The 20,055-nt window shown below is 50.9% G+C and overlaps 1 protein-coding gene across 1 annotated transcript; it reads left to right on the top strand.

The window, feature by feature from the left end:
- Positions 1 to 763: 763 nt before the first annotated feature.
- Positions 764 to 17,335, top strand: Stk11ip (serine/threonine kinase 11 interacting protein). Its single transcript, XM_051154025.1, has 24 exons — positions 764 to 1,070; positions 3,607 to 3,812; positions 4,016 to 4,090; positions 4,343 to 4,438; positions 4,786 to 4,893; positions 5,022 to 5,093; positions 6,183 to 6,309; positions 6,539 to 6,642; positions 6,756 to 6,851; positions 6,980 to 7,021; positions 7,111 to 7,257; positions 7,453 to 7,537; positions 8,554 to 8,904; positions 9,045 to 9,250; positions 9,559 to 9,675; positions 9,797 to 9,980; positions 12,221 to 12,451; positions 12,559 to 12,662; positions 13,425 to 13,522; positions 13,621 to 13,799; positions 14,034 to 14,115; positions 14,271 to 14,341; positions 14,872 to 15,119; positions 15,826 to 17,335. The coding sequence occupies exons 1-24, from the start codon at positions 1,010 to 1,012 to the stop codon at positions 15,973 to 15,975; spliced, it is 3,240 nt and encodes a 1,079-aa protein (XP_051009982.1). The 5' UTR covers positions 764 to 1,009; the 3' UTR covers positions 15,976 to 17,335.
- The last annotated feature ends 2,720 nt before the right edge of the window (positions 17,336 to 20,055 follow it).

Genomic DNA, 20,055 nt, shown 5'->3' with positions numbered 1-20,055 from the left:
GGAAACTTGACAGTCTTGTTTTCGTTACTCATTGAATGACTTTTACAGGTAAACACACCCTAACCTTTGGGATTTTTTTTTTTTTTTTCAAACCTAGGAAAACTACTTTAGTTTCGGGTGTGCTGAGCCGTAAATAATTAAGGGGGGAAAAGAAAAAAGAAAGAAAAAAGAAAGAAAGAAAGAAAGAAAGAAAGAAAGAAAGAAAGAAAGAAAGAAAAGTAACCGGGTTCGGGTGGTTCATTATCAGTGGCTAAATTTTGTTTTTGAGACAGGAGACAGGCTGTCCTCGAACACATTGAGCCTCGCCTGCCTCCGCCTCCATAGCTCTGAGATAAAAACAAAACAAAACAAAACCAGGGACTATTTTGAGAATGTGCTATACTTTAAGGAAAAATAAAAGTGTAGAGACTGAGTACTATGACAGCAAGGGGGATTCGAGAGGTGCCATCACTGCCGGCCTCAGCTCTACTAGCTGATACAGAACTTCACAAGGACGGCGGCTGTGGAAAACCAGTATTTATTTTGGATGAAATTTTTTCCTACTAAGAAAAAACCCCATTTCTCCAATCTTTGCTTCCCCGCCCAGTCTGCAAACAAGGAGTCAGGTTTCCCCCTCTGCCGAAGGGGCCGCCCGGAGCCAAGCTGGACTTGGGGCACAGTTAGGGGCTAAATTCCAGCTCGTCTAGTCCCGACCAATACATCAGCTCCCCCAGGGCGTGGCTTCCGGCAGCAAAGGCGGGCTTTCCGGTAGGTTCTTTGAATTCCGGGGCGGGATTTCCTGTGCTTTAAGGAGTCTGGCTGCAAAAGTGGTTGGAGTGCCGATCGCGCGGGTCCATGGGCTCCCGAGGCCCTATGTTTGTGGAAAGGGGGTCCGAGAGGACGTTCCTTACTTTTTCCGTCGCGCGACGCCTTCATTTGCGCGAAAGCTCTGGGCTTTTGTCGCCACCGCCCACCTGAGGCTCTTCCGCTTCCCCTTTTTCCCAGGCTCCGCCCCCAGCGTCCCGTGGCTATGACGACCGCTCCGCGGGATTCAGTGGTGTGGAAGCTCGCCGGACTGTTGCGGGAGTCGGGTAAGTGGACTTCTGGTTTATCTGGCTTGGGCGTCTTCCGGCTTATCTGACTTGGGCGTCATGGGTGTGTTCCATACCTTCCAGGAACGCTGGGAGTCACTGAGTCACTGCCAGCGGGGGTCACGAGGTGTCATTCTTCTCTTCTGGGTGTGTTCCTTGTGACGGTGTAAACTCTAGCTATCTCTAGAGCCACTTAACCCTCCAGAGGGAAGGGATCTTTACTAGATTAAAACACTTCCAGACAAAAACACAATCACTTGTACAGAAAGCCAAGTATAGCACGGTGAACAGCTGAGATTTGGGGTGAGACCTATATAAATTAGTCCCAACTCTCATTCAGAGTTGGGTAAGCTTTTAGAGCCTCAGTATTCTTCGTAGATAGGTTAGCATAGTGATTGTACTGAACGCAAAGGATATCGGGATTTTAATTAACTTATTTAGTGCAGTGTATGCACACATAATTAAATGTCCACAAGAGATAGTGTTACTATAATTGCGTCCCTCAGTGCCTAGGCATGGCGAAGATCACAGTGTTTGTTGCGTGGTTGGCATCAGTTGTGGTAGAAAGAAGCCTTGACTTGCTTTCAGAGATGTATCAGTTCTCAGCTAGATGATCACAGTGCAGATGGTTCTTTGAGGGCTGAGGAGATAGTTCAGGACCAGGGCGTGTACTTGGCATGTACAAAACTTTGACTTCAGTCCCTAGCACCTTCCCTCTTCCCACTCCAAAAGGAGAGATTCTTCTTTGAGCCTCAGTTTCCCTATCTGTAAAGTGGAGTTAGTAGTTGTCTTTGGGAGACAACGATAAGAGTCTGAATAGGCAGCAGAGTCATTTGGCATGAGTTGGCCTCCGTTAACATTAGTGCCCTTTCTCTCTACACTCTCACAGTGGCATCTCTGAAATCTCTTGATAGCAGTTCCATTTACTGGTTTGTAATAATTACTCCCATGCTGTGCCTTTTCTAGACTTCTGAGAGACTCCTTACATCAAGCCTGTGTATACGCAGTGTCTAGTATGTATAAAATCTCCTCTCAAGGTGGTAAGATTCATTATTCAGCAAAGCTCTGACATGGCTCCTGGGCTGGGAATATGATTGTGGGGATGGAACAGTTTCATGTCCCGATTATGTGCTTGTCCCAACCTACACAAACAGCATAGAACTGGCACTGTAATTATTAGACCAACACCCGTTTTCTGGTTTTGATAATTGTACTATAATTCCATAAGTTTATTTAGGGGAAGCTCAGTGAAAAAGTGTAGGAGATCTCTCTGTGTCCCAGGCTGGCCTTGAAGTGATAATCTTTCTACTTCAGTGTCTTACCCGATGGAAATTATAGATGTGTGACAGTACACATGACTTCTGCAACATTTTTTGACTTCTTGATTTTTTTCTCTCCTCTTTTTCCCTCCCTCCCTCCTTCCCTCCCTCTCTTTTTAAGACATTATCTCACTAAGTGGCACTGGTCTGGAATTCACAGAGATCCACCTGCCTCTGTCTACCAAGTCCTGGATTAAATGTGTGCACCATCACACCTGGTTTCAGAATATATTTTTAAAAACTTCTCTCTAGACATTGCAGCTGGTCTCTGCAGATGAAGGAATGCGTGGGAAGGTGTCTGAAAGATGCCCTCACAGGGCTAATACCTCATTGGGTGGTAGCTTTGGCTGTCCTGGACTTGCTCTGTAGACCAGGCTGGCCTTGAGCTCACAGAGATCCACCTGCCTCTGCCTCTCTGAGTGCTGGGGTTACAGGTATGCACCACCATCCAGCTGTGCATGTCATTATACCAGAAAGAGAAAGATCAACTTACAGTCAGCCTTTGTGTAAAAGTGGGCGATTGCCCTGCGGAAGTTCAGAGGTGTTATTTCTTTAAATGTTTTCATTTTGTGTGTGTAGGGCACCTTTGTGTCAGGGCCAGAGGACAGCCAGGAGTGTCGTGCTTCAGAAGATGTCTGCCTTGTTCTTTGTGACAGGGTCTGTCAGTGAGTCCCGGGCCTTGCTGATTAGGGAAGCTGGCTAGCCATTGAGCCCCAGGGGTCTTTCTATTCCTGTCTCTTCAGTTTGTGCCATCATGTGGGTGGTGGCGGTCAATTTCAGATTCTCATGCTTTCTCAACAAGCACTTTACTGAGGGGGTCATCTCCGCAGCCCCCAGAGGTATTAATTACTCTGAGAAGGCTCTCTGGGTGAAGTTGATCTTCACTTTGGCTGTAGAAAGGGATGTATCAAAATGTGAGAGCTGTGAGCCAAGTGGACTATGTTTCCAACATCCTAAGTAGCCACGGCTCTTTTGAGCAGAAAGCAAAAGCATTTGGAAAAGTCCCTTGGAATCTTGTAGTAAAACAGGTTTCTGGTATCAGGCTGAAAAGCTAGGATCGTTGTTTGTTTGTTTGTTTGATTGTTTTTTGTTTTTAAATGGGAGCTGCAGAAGACCTTTGAGCTGGGGCGGAGGAAGAAAGGTTGGTCTTGCAGTGGATGGCAGTGGGTATGTTCTTTCATTTTTGTCCTCCTTCCTGTCTGCCCTTCTTCATGCAGGGGATGCTGTCCTCTCTGGCTGTAGCACACTGAGCCTGCTGACACCCACACTGCAACAGCTGAACAGAGTGTTGGAACTGTACCTGGGACCATGGGGCCCAGGCCAGTCAGGCTTTGTGGCTCTTCCCTCCCACCCTGCCGACTCACCCGCCATTCTCCAGCTTCAGTTCCTCTTCGACGTGCTGCAGAAGACACTGTCACTCAAGGTCCTAGCAGGGGCGCGGGGACAAGGATGCGCATGGAGCCTTTGGGAAGGATGGAGGCAGGGGGAGGATGGGGCAGGGTGCCAGAAGGCTTTGAGGCCTACAGATCCAGGTGACGTCAGCCATATGGGTGGTCGTGCTGAGGAAGGGGTGCTTGACGAAAGGGAGACTGCCATGCCTCAGTAACCCGAACGCTCCTTTTCCAGCTGGTCCACATCCCTGGTGTTGGCTCTCCAGGGCCCATCAAGATTTTCCCCTTCAAGTCCCTTCGGCAGCTGGAGGTGAGGGAGTACTGGAGCATATGGGTGGGCAGAACCTCACGCAAAGCCGTCTCTTGGCGGTGAGGACAGAGATGGCCTCTTTTGGTGGGAGGTCAGGTCCGAATGTGCCATTGCTCTTCCATGCCATCTGTTCCATTAACACTTCCCTAAACTGTAGCTGGGCTTTGGGATCTTCTCCCTCCTCCCCATCAGAAAAGATAGAGATGAGGCCTTTGTCATCTTTGGAGCTTTGCTTTCCTTCTCTTGTTCTAGCTTCGAGGAATCCCCATCCACAGCCTGCATGGCCTCCGGGGTGTCTACTCACAGCTGGAGTCTCTGGTTTGCAGCAGGAGCATCCAGGCACTAGAGGTAAGGAGGGTGAGAGCGGACCCTGATGCTTTGTCCTGAGAAACACAGAAGACCAAGCTTTGTGGCTTCCCCCTGTGTTCTCCCTCCCTCTGCCCTGTGTGACCCCACAACACGCTACACCCACCTGTATGTTTCCAGTCACATCAAGCTGTAGATAGTCTAGCGGCTGTCTCCCTGTGGTCCATATATGAGCCCCATAGTCAGCTCTTTCGGGACAAAGACTTGAGCTTTCTCCAGAGCTGCGTCTCCAGGTAGAGCCTGGTATATATGAATGACGGACTGGATGGTAGAGCAGGATGGGGAGACGGTTGAGAATGAAGTAGTAGACACGTGTGTCCCCTACCTAGGAGCTCCTGTCGGCCTGCGGTGGTGACCTCTGCTCTGCCCTCCCCTGGCTAGCTTTGCTTTCTGCCAACTTCAGTTACAATGCACTCAGCAACTTAGACAGCTCCCTGGTGAGTGCCCCCCCAAGGGAAGGCGCCTCTGGGGACTTAGAGGATGGGTCCTTTGGGAGGCATGCCAGCTGCTTGACAGGTATCCCTGTGTGAAGAGCCTTTCTGTGCTTCCTGTTCCCGCCCCTCAGCGTCTCCTGTCAGCTCTACGCTTCCTCAACCTGAGCCACAATCATATCCAGGACTGCAAAGGCTTCCTGATGGTAAGTGTGAGCTGCCTGGGTGCTGGTGGACTTGGCCCTTGGATGGCTCTGCTCTCTCTCACCCTCAGATTACCTTGTACTCCACACTGCTCTTGGGCCGAGGTGGAGCAACATCCCGAGAGTCAGTACTGTGTGTGGGTGTCCCCTCAGCACAAGACAGGGCAGTGCTGATCTCAGCTTGGAATACCTGGATGACTTGGGGAAAATCAGTTAGCTCCTTGGCTTGTTCACCTATAAAGGAGAAATCCTAGCACCCGTGTAAAGAGTACCCATGTTGGGCTGGAAAGAAGGCTCAGCAGTTAAGAGCACTGACTTCTCTTCCAGAGGTCCTGAGTTCAATTCCCAGCAACCACATTGTGGCTCACAACCTTCTATAGTGTGATCTGATGCCCTCTTCTGGCTGCAGTTGTACCTGCAGGCAGAGCACTGTATATGTAATAAATAAATAAATTAAAAAAAAGAAAAAAAGAAAAAAAAGAGAGAGTACCTACGTCACTTAGCCTAGGGTGTGGCTCAGAAGTGGGAGGTTTTAAGATGATGACACACTGCTCCCTGTGTCCTTTCTGTCCTTCATAGTAGTGCTGAAGATTTACTAAAGTGGTGAGGACATACTTCAGTGAGAAGTCTACAGTGGGGATAGCGCGCAAAGAACCGAATGGGGCATGAGAAGGAGGGAGGGCATGGAGGTCACCAGCACATTCAGAGAAGCCGGGAAGTGCCTGTGGGTCCTGGGGTTTCTTATTGAGTGCACTGACTGGCCAGGTCCTCGTGTCCCTCAGAGACTGGGGAGGCATGCCCTGTCTTCAGGTGGTGCCTGAAACAGGATATCTTTACTTGCTTTGAGTGTTCCTCAGAGCCTTGTCTTCCCCCAGGAGGGAATTTAGGGCTGGAGTCACGTTCGGGGGTGTAGCCTGGAAGTGTTAGGGGAGGGCTAGCTTTTGTTCAGGTCTTTGAGTGTGGGGTAGAGGAAGTCGGTTGTGTTAGAGTCTGCAGTTTTTATAGGCCAAGATGGGTTTGAGAAGCTGGTCCAGAGGACCCTGCCTCGAGCCTTGTCAAGTTGAGAACCTTTGTCTCCTCACCCACTGCTAGGATCTATCTGAACTGTGTCATTTGGACATCTCCTATAACCACCTGTGCTCAGTGCCAAGAATGGGACCTTCAGGGGCTGCTCTGGGGACTTTGATACTGCGAGCCAATGAGCTTCGGAGCCTTCAGGGTGAGGAGGAAGTGGGTGTAGGGTGGTTCAGTCTGGAAGGGAAGCAGATGGGCATGGCTCGGGTTGGCTTGTAGACCACCTGGGTCTAGAGTCCTGTGAGGACTTAGAGGTATGGCTGTGGCGCGGAGATCGTCCTTTTTCTGCGCCTGTCCCCAGCACACAGACCACCATGATTTCTTACCACCAACACGCCTCCACGAGGCCTCTTCGTTCTCCCCTCTCCCCCTAGGTCTTGAGCAGCTGAGGAACCTGCGGCACCTTGATGTGGCCTATAACCTTCTAGAAGGACACATGGAGCTGTCACCACTGTGTCTGCTGGCCGAGCTCCGTAAGGTGAGACATGAGCGCCCTACAGGCCTGGGAGCCACATTCATGTCTGGCTCTCCTTGTACCTTCACACAGGGAGGATCCGTGGCCTACTCACTCTCTTGTTTCCTGCCCCTCAGCTCTATCTGGAAGGTAACCCTTTGTGGTTCCACCCTGCACATCGAGCAACCACTGCTCAGTACCTGTCGCCTCGGGCCAGGGAGGCTGCTCCCGGTGTGAGTGATTATCAGGTGTCTGTCCTTGAGTAGGAGGCCAAAGGCCTAGTCACTGTGGTACTGTTAGTGCCCTGAGTCACTGGTGATGGCTCCTTCTTGAGCTCTGTGCTCTCTTTTGTCTTGCACAGTTCCTGCTTGATGGCGAGGTTTTATCACTGAAGGATCTTCAGGTTAGTTGGGTTGGAGTGGGATGAGGGAGGATCTGTGGGATGACACAAAGGAGGATGCTGACCTTCTTCCTGTTGTCACCACACACCAGACTTCAGAATCTTCAGGCCTTGGTCCCATGGCCCAACCTCCGTCCTGGCCAGTTGGGAGTACCCCTGAAACCTCAGGCGGCCCTGAGCTGAGTGATAGCCTCTCCTCTGGAGGCATTGTGGCCCAGGCCCCACTTCGTAAGGTTAAAGTGAGTGGCGTCTTCTGCTGGTGTGTTTCTGGGTTCGGGCTGGTGTGGTCTCTTTGCTGGTGCTGCCCTGTGGGGACTCAGAAGACTCGGAGCAGTAAGGCCTCATCCTTGACAGTACTTGGCGTTAGGTAGGTGGCCGTGGGTGGCCGGGCTAAAGGCTGTGGCTTTCATAGAACTCCTGTCTGTCCAAACCAGAGCCGAGTCCGTGTGAGGCGGGCTAGCATCTCTGAGCCCAGTGACACAGACCCAGAGGTCCGAACTCTGGACCCCTCCCCGGCTGGTAAGTTGACCCTACTTGCTCCCTCCCTTCCCAACTCCCTCCAGACCTCTCTAATCTTGATGTTGCCTTACATGTAGGCATCATAGGGGAAATTTGATTTTGGGATGGTGTGTATTATTGCGGAGGGCTTCTCAGTTCATTACCTTTTTAGTTTAGCCCTAAAAGAGGGACCTGCTTCTAGGCTGCACTCTCCCAAGGAACATGGATTTCATGGGTGCTAAAGATTCTATAATAAAGAAATTTTTATGGCTAGAACCATTTGGGAAACGTAAGCTGAAATACTGTGAAACAGGTTTCTTCCTTCCTTTCTTTTGGTTTTTTGAAGGTTTATTTATTTTTATTTTATGTATATAAGTTCTCTATCTGCATGTATATCTGCATGTCAGAAGAGGGCACCAGATCTCATTTATAGATGGTTGGTTGTGAGCCACCATGTGGTTGCTGGGAATTGAACTCAGGACGTCTGTTTTTTTGTTTTGTTTTGTTTTTCGAGACAGGGTTTCTCTGTGTAGCCTTAGCTGTCCTGGACTAACTTTGTAGTCCAAGTTGGCCTCGAACTCACAGTGATCCGCCTGCCTCTGCCTCCCAAGTGCTGGGATTAAAGGCATGTGCCACCACCATCTGGCTGAACTCAGGACCTCTGGAACATCAGTCAGTGCTCTTACCCACTGAGCCATCTCTCCAGCTCTTTTTGGTTTTTATAGACAGGATTTCTCTGTGTAACAGAGCCCTGGCTGTCCTGGACTCACTTTGTAGACCTGGCTGGCCTCGAACTCACAGAGATTCACTTGCCTCTGCTTCCCAAGTGCTGGGATTAAAAGCATGCACCACCATGCCTGGCGAAACAGGTTTCTTTTCAAGTCATCTCAGGGTCTGAGACGTGTGGCCATGTTTTTTCATAGGCCACGCCTAAGGAAATTTTCTGGAGGGGAAGCCTATTGAGGGTGGCCATAGAAAGAGGCCGGGGTCACCTAGGATCTGGGTAGGCATCAGCTCTATGTCCTCCTCCATCGCAGGATGGTTTGTGCAGCAACACCGTGAACTGGAGATACTGACCAGCTTCCGGGAGCGGTTTGGCTGTGACTGGCTACAGTATAGGAGCCACCTGGAGACTTTGGGGAGCCCCCCTCTTACCACCACCAAGACTCCTGCCCTCAGCACCCTTCCGCTGGATGCCCAGAGCCTGGAGACTGCATGCAGCCCTCCAGCCACAGGGGAAGGCACCAAGGAATCCCCACGGAAGGTGTCAGAGGACAGCAAGGTGGAACCAGAGCCCCATGAAGAAGAGAGGGAAGAACGGGATGATGAAGAGCCATCGAGAGAGGACCTAGAGGAGGAAGAGGAGCAGGAGCAGAAGGAAGTGGAAGGTGAGAGGCCTGTGACCACAGGGGCTGTGGAGTAAGTCAGAGGGACTGTGGAGAGGCCGGGTTGGGTAGAAGGCCACTCGTGGGATAGCAGAGGATCCGGGCACTTTCTTCACTCCAGTTGTCTCTTGGTCTCTCTGCAGCCGAGCTCTGTCGTCCCATGTTGGTGTGTCCCTTGCAGGGGCTTGGGGGCGTGCAGGACAAGGAGTGCTTTCTCCGAGTCACTTCTGCCCACGTGTTTGAAGTGGAACTCCAAGCAGCTCGGACTCTGGAGCGGCTGGAGCTACAGAGCCTGGTGGCAGCTGAGCTAGAGTCAGAGACTGGGACCGAAGGAGAGCCAGTATCTGAGGTGAGCTGTGGGGTCAGGGGCTTGGGATGGGGTGCTTGGCTTTTCCCACACTCATCTCTGGCAACTTGTTGGCTCGTGTGTGCCGGGCGCTGGGCTTCATGTCGTCCACCTTCTCTCAGGAGTACTGGGAGCCAAGGAGGAGTGCTAGGTGTGTGACTTGGGAGGGTGGGCTACAGGATGGATTCTGCGCAAAGGCTTGGTATCGGCAACAGCCTTGTGGGGTCCAGAGTTGCTGTTTTCCTTCAAGTTCTGTGTAGTCCTGAGCCCTTTTCCTCCTACCCATTGCTGTGTTCTTTCTTCCTGTACAGGGCTCAGGTCCACCCCTTGGAGCTCCGGTTCTTGTCCTGCGCTTTTCCTACATTTGTTCTGACCGGCAGTTACGTCGCTATGCTGTCCTGGAGCCTGAGGCCCACGAGGCCATCCAGGTGATGAGGTCCAGGGCAGGTGGGAAGGGTGGAGGGAACAGGTCCACGCTGGAGGGTTAGTGGTCTGCCAGGTGAGTCAACCTGCTCACAGCTAGCTGCCTTCCCGCCCACCTGCTTTCAGGAGCTACTGGCTGTGCTGACTCCATTCACCAATGTGAAAGAGCAGCGGCCTGAGGAGGTCAAGGACGCACAGGGGCCCAGATTCCAGTGTCTGCGCTGCAGCTGTGAGTTCAAGCCAGAGGAGCCCAGGTTGGGACTGGAGAGTGAAGAAGCTGGAAGCCGGAAGCCTCTGTTTCAAAGTACAGGTACCAGCTGTGCCCTCGACCTCTCTGCCCACATAGCTCCCGCACTGCAGGGAAGGTGTCTCTGAGAGGAGTGTGGAGAGGTAACCCCGGGGAAGAAGGCCTTAGGGAAGTAGAGGCAACTGTTTGGCATGGGGAGAAATACGGCTGCCTGCTTGCTGCATTAAACAGCAGAAATGGTCCTGTCGGAGTTGGAGGTGCTCTTCTATATGTGTGTGTTTAAATATACTTGTTATTTTTCCATTGCTTGATGGCTTTTTGACTGTTTGGGGGTAATATTTCAGGAATGGCATAAAACCTAGTGAGCCCTCAGTGCAGCGCCCGGTTGTCATGTGCCCTCTGTGCAGTGGCTGTTTTGGGGGCTGGCACAGTTGTCCTTCCTTGACTGACCTTGGAAGCACTTGGTAGGGTGCAGCACCTTGTGGGTATATCTTTATATCTGATCTTGGATTGCTCCACTGTAGGCCAGCCAAACTGTAAGGGCTTTGAAGATGTTGAAGACGGAAGGGAAACTCCAGATAACAGCTATTCGGAATGCAGTTTTTATCAGCCTACTTCTTGGCTGTAGATATAGCACTGCTAAGTTATTTTTTTTCCAGAAAAAATACTCTTGTGTCATTGCCTATTGTGAGCCTGCCCTAGCAGACTCAGCAGGCCTAGCCACATAAACAGTGGGACATCACAGCTCTTTCTGGATTCTGGCTGTACTCCATAGGTTTTGTGGCCTCTGCATTCCTCCTATGCTGGAATTTCTCTTTTAAAGTTTTTGATGTTTTTGAGACCAAATCTCAGATAGCTAGGCTGGCCTCAAACTTGTATGTAGTTAAAACTGGCCTTTAGTTTGTGACAGCCCCCTCCCTCGGTTGCTCTAGCTCTCTTTCTTTCTTTCTTTCTTTCTTTCTTTCTTTCTTTCTTTCTTTCTTTCTTTCTTTCTTTCTCAAGATAGGGTTTCCCAATGTATCCTTGGCTGTCCTAGAACTCTCTTTGTAGACCAGGCTGGCTTGGAACTCAGAGATCTGCCTGCCTCTGCCCCCCTAGTGCTGGGACTAAAGGCACGTGCCACCACAGCTTGACTGCCGCAGTCTCTTAAATGCTAGGATTACAGGTGTGTGCTACCTTGCTTTTTTGTGAGATATGATATGACAATAAAGCACCAAGCACAGCTTCTGGCACAAAACAAAGGTCCTTCATATATGGTAGCTCCTGTCATTATAGACAGCTTCATAGGTGTTGGCAGGGTGCATAAGTTATTTAGTTCTTTCTTTCTTTCTTTGCAAAATGGGGTATGAAAAGTTTTGATGGGGCTGCCACATGACAATATGGATTTGGGGGCAGCACATGCCTAGAGTCCTGGCCACGCACTGCCTCTCTCTCCTTCATCTTTGCCTGTACTCACTCATCCATCATGCTGTTCCCTTGATGCAGTCATGGTTTTCATTCTCATCTTACGGATAGTAGTCAGGCTCAGGGCACAGATGGCTGGGCCACAATTAGTCTATCAGTTAATGAAGCTGGCGTTTAGACCCAACTGGCATGAGGGACCTCCTTGCCTTCCCCAGTCTGCTGATTTTGGTTTTTGTCGTCATCATCATCATCGTCGTCATCATCATCATCATCATCATCGTGTGTATGTGTTGCATGTATGTGTTCATGTACCATGTGCATGTGGAGGCCAGGGACTGACACTGGGTGTCTTCCTCAGTCATTCCCCACCTTAGTTTTGGGGATAATTTCTCACTGAACCTGGTGCTCACCAGTTTGTCTAGACCGCTTGGTCAGTGAGCTTCAGGGATCTGTCTGCCTCTTCCCCATTGGTATATGGCACCACACTGCTCTTACTTGGGGCCTGGGGATTTGAACCCATATCCTCGTGTTTTTGTGGTAGGTACTGCATGGATTGAACCATCTTCCTAGCTCCTGATTTTGGTTTTTCAGGCACTGCTAGTAAAGCACTACAGTGCTTTTAACCCAAAGCTGTGGGAGGGGCCAGAGCAGAACCTGGAGATTAGAAGGTGGGGTATATTTTTAGGAGGGTGTTGGCCACGGGATATCTTGGCTCTTAGTGGGCGGGGGAGGGATAGGCTAGGGTCTGTGCTTTGAGATGGGGTTGGGGGTGTTGGGAGTGGTGGCTGTGACTAGAGCTGGAGCTAGGATCTGAGGAGTATGGAGGGTGGCCGGGAGCATTGTGAGTATGGTGGTGTGTGGCCTTGGGAGGCTCACAGCGTCTCTGTCCCTCCCTCCAGAATCTCCTATTGTATGTCCGAACTGTGGGAGTGACCATGTGGTTCTCCTGGCTGTGTCTGGAGAAGTCTCTAGTAGAGAGCAGAGCCAGGAAGACAAATCACCAGATTCTTCCTGGTCCCCTGACCCCACCTGTGACCTTGCTGACCACAGTGGTCATCCCAGTGCGTCTGATGGCATTTCACCTCAGGCATCCACATCCCATGGCCGTAGCAGCTGGAGCCTCAGCCCAAGTGAGTATATGAAGTGAGGCGAAGTGTGCTTGGGGGAGGGACGGGTACTGGGGGAAGGGAGCTGTGGCCACCTAGAGCCAGGCTGATGGCCTGTTGATTGCTCATAGCCCCTGGACGCTCTGGTCTTCGTTCTGTGGACCACCGACTCCGGCTCTTCCTGGATGTTGAGGTGTTCAATGACTCTGAGGAGGAGTTCCAGTGCTGCACTAAGGTCTGTGCCACCTGCCAACCCATGGCCCTGGGCATCATGTCAAATGCATGGGTTTTAGCAGCAGCAGCTATTTGCTGTGCAACCATAGGCACGCTCCTTCACACTTGAGGTAGCGTTTTCCCTGTCCAGGTAGGGTACTGCTCCTTGACTTAGAGCAGAGACGAGAGCTGGCATCTGTCACTTAGCATAGGGCAGCTCCTCCTGTCAGCACAAACACATACTATCATTCCCTCATGTCCAGGACACTCAGGCTCAGCCATCCGGCTGTCTTGCTCTTAGTCTTAGAGAAACAGTGTGAAGCAGTCTGGTAAAGGTCATAAAAGGGCTCTTTAGTCCAATCTGCATGGGTCCGCCCTCTAGGAGAAGGAAGCTATAACATACAGAGGCCCAAGAGAATATAGCTCACAGGAAAGACAGGGCAGCCAATGTGCTGGAGGCAGTTGTTCTCGGGGGAGTCTAGGAGGCAGGGAGTATGCAGTGCAGGAGGAAGGGAGTTTGGATGGCAAGACACTTGAAGCAGGGGAGTGATGGTCACATCTGTCATTTAGGGCAGTCTTGACTGAGTGTGGAGGATAGGTGGGAAGTGGTGAGAGGATGCTGTGGAGGACCACTAAGAGACCCTGAGTATTGAGAGGGCAGACTGTAGAGGAGAGGCAATTGATCACAGTAGTAACAGTGGCTGGAAGGCAGCTCAGCTTTTGGTCTGGCACCTGTCTCCTTGCTTCTGTTTTCTGTTTTCTCATCAACTTCCCTTTCCCTTAGGTGCCAGTGGTGTTAGCAGGCCACCCGGGGGAGTTTCTTTGCCTTGTGGTTGTGTCTGACCTCAGGCTTTACCTGTTGAAGGTGACAGGGGCCATCAGGTGGGTGTTTCAGGTGTGTGGCTGGGGCAGTGTCACGGTCCTGCCAGTCACATCCTATCTTCCTCCTATTAATCCTGGCCACTCTGCTCCCTCCACAGTGGGCCTCCTGCTAACTGGCTCCAGCCCATCCTGGCCATTCCTCTGCACGATCTGAGTAGCATGGAGCTTGGCCTCGCAGGCCAGAGCCTTCGGCTGGAGTGGGCGGCTGGGACTGGAAGCTGTGTGCTACTGCCCCGAGATGCTGGCCAATGCCGCGCCTTCCTTGAGGAGCTCACTGGTGAGAGAGAGAGCCTGGGAGGGATGGACACGAAAGTCAGGCTTGCAGGGCATGTGCCTCAGTTTGACTCTCACCATTAGAATGATGTACTGGAGCTTCCTGCTCCATCCACCACCACCACCCCTCCCTTAGTGGTTTCTGAGGTCCAGAATTATGGAGCATAGACAGGGTCGAGGTTGAGGTAGGGACTGCAGAGGCCTCTGAGGGTTTCTGTCTCTGGTTGGCTCTACCCAGGTGTTTTGCAGTCTCAGCCTCGCACACAGAGGAACTGCATCAGTGCAACAGAGGAGGAAGTGACCCCACAGCATCGGCTCTGGTGAGTGAGTCAACAGGACGTAAGGGTTAGGTGGTGTCCAGGCCTTCTCTTGACACAGTCCCATCCTCGTGCTCACACTCCCCACCGACTCCCATTCCTTGAAGCGCACCCTACCCTAGCTGATCTTCCTCCTCTGTCTGCCATGATCTCCACAGGCCATTGCTGGAAAAAGATTCTTCTGCAGGGGTACCCCAGTTTTTCTACCTTCGGGCCTTCCTGGCTGAAGGTAAGGCTGATGTTGCAGGTGCTTCCTGGTTTCTGTACCTCATATTGTCCCTGACTCACCCCCTATTGCTGGTATAATACCCATGTAATAATTTTCAGTGTCCAGAGTCTAGACTCCTCACCCTTCCAGGAATGCCCACAGGACCAGCTGGTGTTTCCCACTTCTGCAGGCAGGGCCAGGAGGTCCTCAGAGCTTCAGCTGGCTAGAGACCTTGGCTTTGGCATCCCGCCTTCCTCAGTGGATAGATTGCCTGGCTGTGTTCTACTCCGCCTGTCACGAGGCTATGGGCCCTTGATTGGGGGTGGCTGTTGTGGTGGCTCCCTCAGTATAGGCTGTCAGGGCTTTTGGCTGTTAGGGGTCCCTGGTTTTGTGGAAGCATGGTGCCAATTTGTGGCCCACTCTTTAATGTGGCTCACACCTCCTTTCCAGGGCAGCTCTGGGACACTAGTCCTGGGAATCTAGACCCAACGTGGCCTTTCACTCCAGGCATCATCCTGCCTCTCTCTCTCTCTCTCTCTCTCTCTCTGCAGGCTCCTCTACCTGCCCGGTGTCCCTGTTGATGACGTTGTCCACCCTCTACCTGGTAGATGAAGACCCTGCAGGGTCCCAGACACAATCCCCACTCCCAGTGGTGTCTGATGAAGCCTCTGAGCAGCCCGCTGCTCCGGAGCCAGGGCCTTCCATGCACGTCAGGGAACAGCAGGCACTCAGCAGTCTGAGCTCTGTGCAGCTGTATCGCACAAGCCCTTTGGACTTGCGGCTGATCTTCTATGACGAGGTGTGTGCATGCAGGCTTGTATGTGTGCACATGTGCGTATGTGCGCACATGCCTGTGTGTGCGTATGTGTGCACATGTGCGTATGTGTGTACAATGTGACGATGCCACTAGGAAGGATGAGAATCAGAAAGGGAGGGTGGCTGAAAGAGGGGCAAGCATATAGTGGGCGTGGCGGGCACAGAGTCCAGGTGTGAGGACCCGGATAAGCGCATGTGTAGAAAAAGCAGCAGACAGCAGTGGAATGTCTGCAGGGAGCCCTGCCCTGAAATACCTACCCACCACCATATACCAGCTGTCTGACCTCCACAGCTCCAACACGACGAGCAGGTGCTGTTGTCGGTCCGGTATTACAGAAGATGTACCTAAAGCTCAGACATGATCAGACTCGCACAGGTCACAGGGGCAGGGGCAGGAATTAAACCTGCGCCGTTCTTGGAGTTGACTATAGAACTCACACTCCCTAACGGCATGGAAGGGTGGCACTACCAGCACTCTGGAGCCTGTAGTCAGTGCTGACTGGACTCTCTTCAAGGCTCACTCAGCCCTCTATTGCAGAGTCATGTGACCTAGGGAGGGGAAGCGAGGAGGAGGGGGAGGAAGAGCCTTTAAAAGCCAAGGAGGGTGGTGAGTCCTCTCCTAAGATTTCCCTTGGCCTCTTAGCCTGTCTCCTCCCACTTCTCCTGTTGCCAACTGTTCCATCTCCCAGGTGTCTCGACTGGAGAGTTTCTGGGCACTCCGTGTCGTGTGTGGGGAGCAGCTGACAGCCCTGCTGGCCTGGATCCGGGAGCCCTGGGAAGAACTGTTTTCCATTGGACTCCGGACCGTAACCCAGGAGACTCTAGACCTCGACAGATGAGGCGCCTACAGTGAGCTGAGCTTGCACTGACTCAGGAGTTGCAGAAACCCCTTCCCCTGGTCTCCGGGTCTGTCTGCTTGCCTAGCTGCGGTGGGCCACTGCCTAGAGCGACCCCAGAAGAGATGACCCAGAGCTTAAGAGAAGGACACAATCATGAGCTGGCCCTTGGGTGACCTGCCTAGTAGAACAGGCTAAGTGGTCAGTGAAAACATCTTTCCGGCACTTTCTCTCAGGTATCAGTAAAGTTGTTCCATGTCAGGTGTCATGGCTGGTACATGGAAATGCCTCCCATAAAGCCTGCCACCCCTCAATCTCTTCCTGGAAGTAACCTTGTTTGCACTATGAGACCTGTCTCCAGTCCTGTTCTGTCAAAGTAGGACTAGTGACCCTGATGCCCCCAGTCCTCAAGGGGATTGTGACCTATCATGTGGCCTTCCTTGCATGAGATCACTGCCAGTCAAATAGCTGGACCTCTTTAGATTTTTTGCCACTCTTTTTGAGACAGGGTCTCACTCTGAAATTTTGGCTGGCCTGGAACTTGGTATGTAGACCAGGCTGGTCATGAACTCACAGAGACCTGCCTGTTTCTGCCTTCTAAGTGCTGGGATTAAACACATGAGCCATCAGTTGTGAGAGAATTGTGACCCTCCCCCGCCCTCCCCGACCCCAAAGTTTACATTTTAAATAGAGACCTGTAATAAAAAGTGAGATATTGTCGTTGCCGACTCTGTAAGTCACCTCTGGAGCCAAACATTGTACCTGTCCAAAAATACCAATGAGTATACATGTGTATGTACACATTTCCCCTAAAAATGACTAGTTAGTTCAGCTGTTCAACCAGGAGAGGGATTCTTAGAGTTAGTTTCTCCTAAGCAGTGCCCTGTCTGGTCTGGTGGGAGGCGGAGGAGGAAATGCTGTGTCTTGGGACTGACCAGTGGGAGGTGCCGCTGGAACAGCTGTCCTCCGGTAAGGTCTGCAGCAGATCCAGACAGGCCTGGTGGGAGGCTCACAGAGCCATCTCACCTACTTCTGTTTTGCTCAGAGCTGCCCTGAATTCTTAATTGAAGTAAATTAGAACTTCCCAAAAATATTAGTCTACTTTCTTAGCAGTGTGCATGTCACCATCCCGTCTGTCTGGAAGCAGGAAGCCGAGGAAGTCCTGACCCGCCTCCAGCCAAAAGCCACCTCCTTGCACAGATCTCTTAGCAAGTACATCCCTAGAAACGGGTCACAGTACAGACGGGACAGAATCTCCAGTCACTTAGGCTGACTTGCAAGGAAGCATAAGTAGGCCTGGGGAGTCAGGTCAATTCTTTGTGCTTCTAGTTTCTGGAAACTTCTTCGTTTAGCAATAGCAGTCCTTGGCTGTATTGTGAAAAAAAAAAAAAAAAAAAACACCCCAAAAAACCAAAACGGTGCTCTTTCTTTTGTGACCCAGAAGGCAAATCATCAGGCCTGAGGCCATTGCCACTTAGGGAGCTGTTTCATCCTTTAGCTTTGTCCCTCACCAGAAAGTGGGGTGGGGGGGCAGGTAGCTGCCTCTCCCCAAAGCTGTCATCCTCAGAGTAAGGTGACTGTAGCCTTAGGTCTCAGGAGGCACTTGCCTCACATGCTCTTGGCTGTCCCCAGAGATCAATTGAGCCATTCAGTCTGTTTTCCCATCCCCCACACCCGCCCAGCAGGTGCTTATCGATTGTCTGGCTTCTTGTCTGGCCTGAGGCTGGCATAAGGAACACTCATTCAGCAGAGGCTTGTGACTCCTAGAAAGCAGTGGGAGAGAAGATTTTGAAAGTACTACTGCACTGTGTCTTCCATAGACACAAGGGGAGCAAGGTTTGCTGTCTGCTCGTGTTTGTTTAGCTCCTAGAGGAATGGACAGGAAATGGTGGAAGATAAAGTTGAGACAAAGCAGTAGGAGACGGAATGGCATTGAGGGTTTAACTTTTTTTTTTTTTTTCAAGACAGGATTTCTCCGCATAATGATCCTGGCTGTCCTGGAACTTGCTTTGTAGACCAGGCTGGCCTTGAACTCACAGAAATCTACCTGCCTCTACCTCCAGAGTGCTAAGATTAAAGGTGTGGGCCAGACTTGAGGATTTAATTTTTTAAAAAGAAAATTTAAATCCTCTAAATTGTTACAGACCCAAAAGTTATATTTATAATTTTTGAGGCCTAATGGGGTTGATGGATAAAGTGAGTGGTATAGATGAATCTAGGAGTGGCTGAAGGGAGCTGACCGGTTCAGGAACTGATCTCTCTCTTTTTTGTTTTTTTTGTTTTGTTTTGTTTTTTGATTTTTTGAGACAGGGTCTCTCTGAGTTAGCTTTGGCTGTCCTAGACTTGCTTTGTAGACCAGGCTGGCCTCAAACTCACAGCAATCTGCCTGCCTCTGCCTCCCAAGTAGGAACTGATCTCTTTATAGGAGGTGCTCCTGCAGATGAGTCATCTTTCTTTTGTTTTCATTTTTTTGTTTTTTGAGATAGGGTTTCTCTGTATAGCCTTGGCTGCCCTGGATTCGCTTTGTAGACCAGCCTGGCCTCGAACTCACAGAGATCCGCCTGCCTCTGCCTCCCTGAGTGCTGGGATTACAGGTGTGTGCCACTGTGCCCAGCTTTTATTTTTGATGGAAAGATGAATAACATCCTTCCTCTTTTGTTCAGATTCTACAGTGAGGTTGGGTGGTGGTGGTGCACGCCTTTAATCCCAGCACTCCGGAGGCAGAGTCAGGAGGATCTCTGTGGGTTCCAGGCTAACCTGGACTACAGAGTGAGTTCCAAACCAGCTAGGGCTACATAGAGAAACCCTGTCTCGAAACAGGGAAAAAAAAAGATTCTACAGTAACTTTGGCAGAACTGCGCTGGTGGCCTAGTGGCAGCTGGAACTTGAGTCACATAGTTGTGTGTGGTGCTTTACCTATATGGGTGCATTCTGTGTTTTGCATCCTTCTACAAGGGTCAGTGTGGTATGGCAGTGACACAGGTGTTAGAACTATGTCTTAGTTTTACAATTCACTTCTTGGCTGTGAGCAAACAACTTCCCCTTGCTTGCTTATCTGCAGTGTGGAACTGAGAGTAATGAACAACCCACCTACCTCACTCAAGTGTAGAGTTACACACAAGTACTGTACAAACCAGAGTGCGCTAAATAAATGCTTGCTGTAAGACCTGCCTGCTACTTGCTATGCATTGCTTTGTCACTCAGGAGCCTAGGAATGTTCTTTTGTAATTGGAAAAGTGGATGCCTACTCTTTTTTTTTTGGTTTTCAAGACAGGATTTCTCTCTGTAGCCTTGGCTGCCCTGGATTCGCTTTGTAGACCAGGCTGGCCTTGAACTCACAGAGATCCACCTGCCTCTGCCTCCCAAGTGCTAGGATTAAAGGCGTCGCCACCACGCCCAGCAAATGCCTACTTCTTATTGCCTGTGTGTTTATGGTTGGATACTTCCCCCAGTGTGCCTTGGAGGAAACTCAGATACCTCTGGAGCAAGCATGAGTCACTTTGGCATGGGTTCCCCCCTCCCACTCCCCCCCCCCCCCCGCCCATCCTTTTGTCATTTGATCTTTTTGGGCTTGACGACTTCTCTGGCCGCCACAGAAAACATTCTTTAGTTTATTAGTTACTATAATTACTTGTGCACTTGCTTTCAACTCAACAGATATTTACTGGGTACTTGAGAGTGCCGGGCTCTGTGGGAGGCCAGATGCAGGAAGAGTCAGATAGGATTCTCTTTCAGGGTCTGGTTATGTAACTCTGGCTGGTCACGAACTTGAGATCCTCCTGTCTCAGCCTTCTGAGTCCTGGGATTATAGGTCTGAACCAACATGGATTGCTTAATGACTGTGTAAGGACATGCTTTGTGTTTGTTTGCATGCGTCATTCCTTTATTATTATCCCTGCCCTGGGAAGATCTACATTTTACAGGTGAGGGAGCTAAGGCTTAGGTCACTAAGGTGCTCTAACACTTGCACTCTCTCTGCCTACAGCATCTGTGCTGTCTTCCTTAAACCATATTGCTTCTCAGGCCTTATGGAATGCCTATCCTTTCAGGCACCAGCCCTTTCATGTTTCCTGTTGGTACCGA

The sequence above is a fragment of the Acomys russatus genome, chromosome 12, assembly GCF_903995435.1.
Source record: "Acomys russatus chromosome 12, mAcoRus1.1, whole genome shotgun sequence".
Classification (NCBI taxonomy): Eukaryota; Metazoa; Chordata; class Mammalia; order Rodentia; family Muridae; genus Acomys; species Acomys russatus.
Note: the sequence above shows the minus strand (reverse complement) of the source record. Positions and strands in the feature narration are given on the sequence as shown.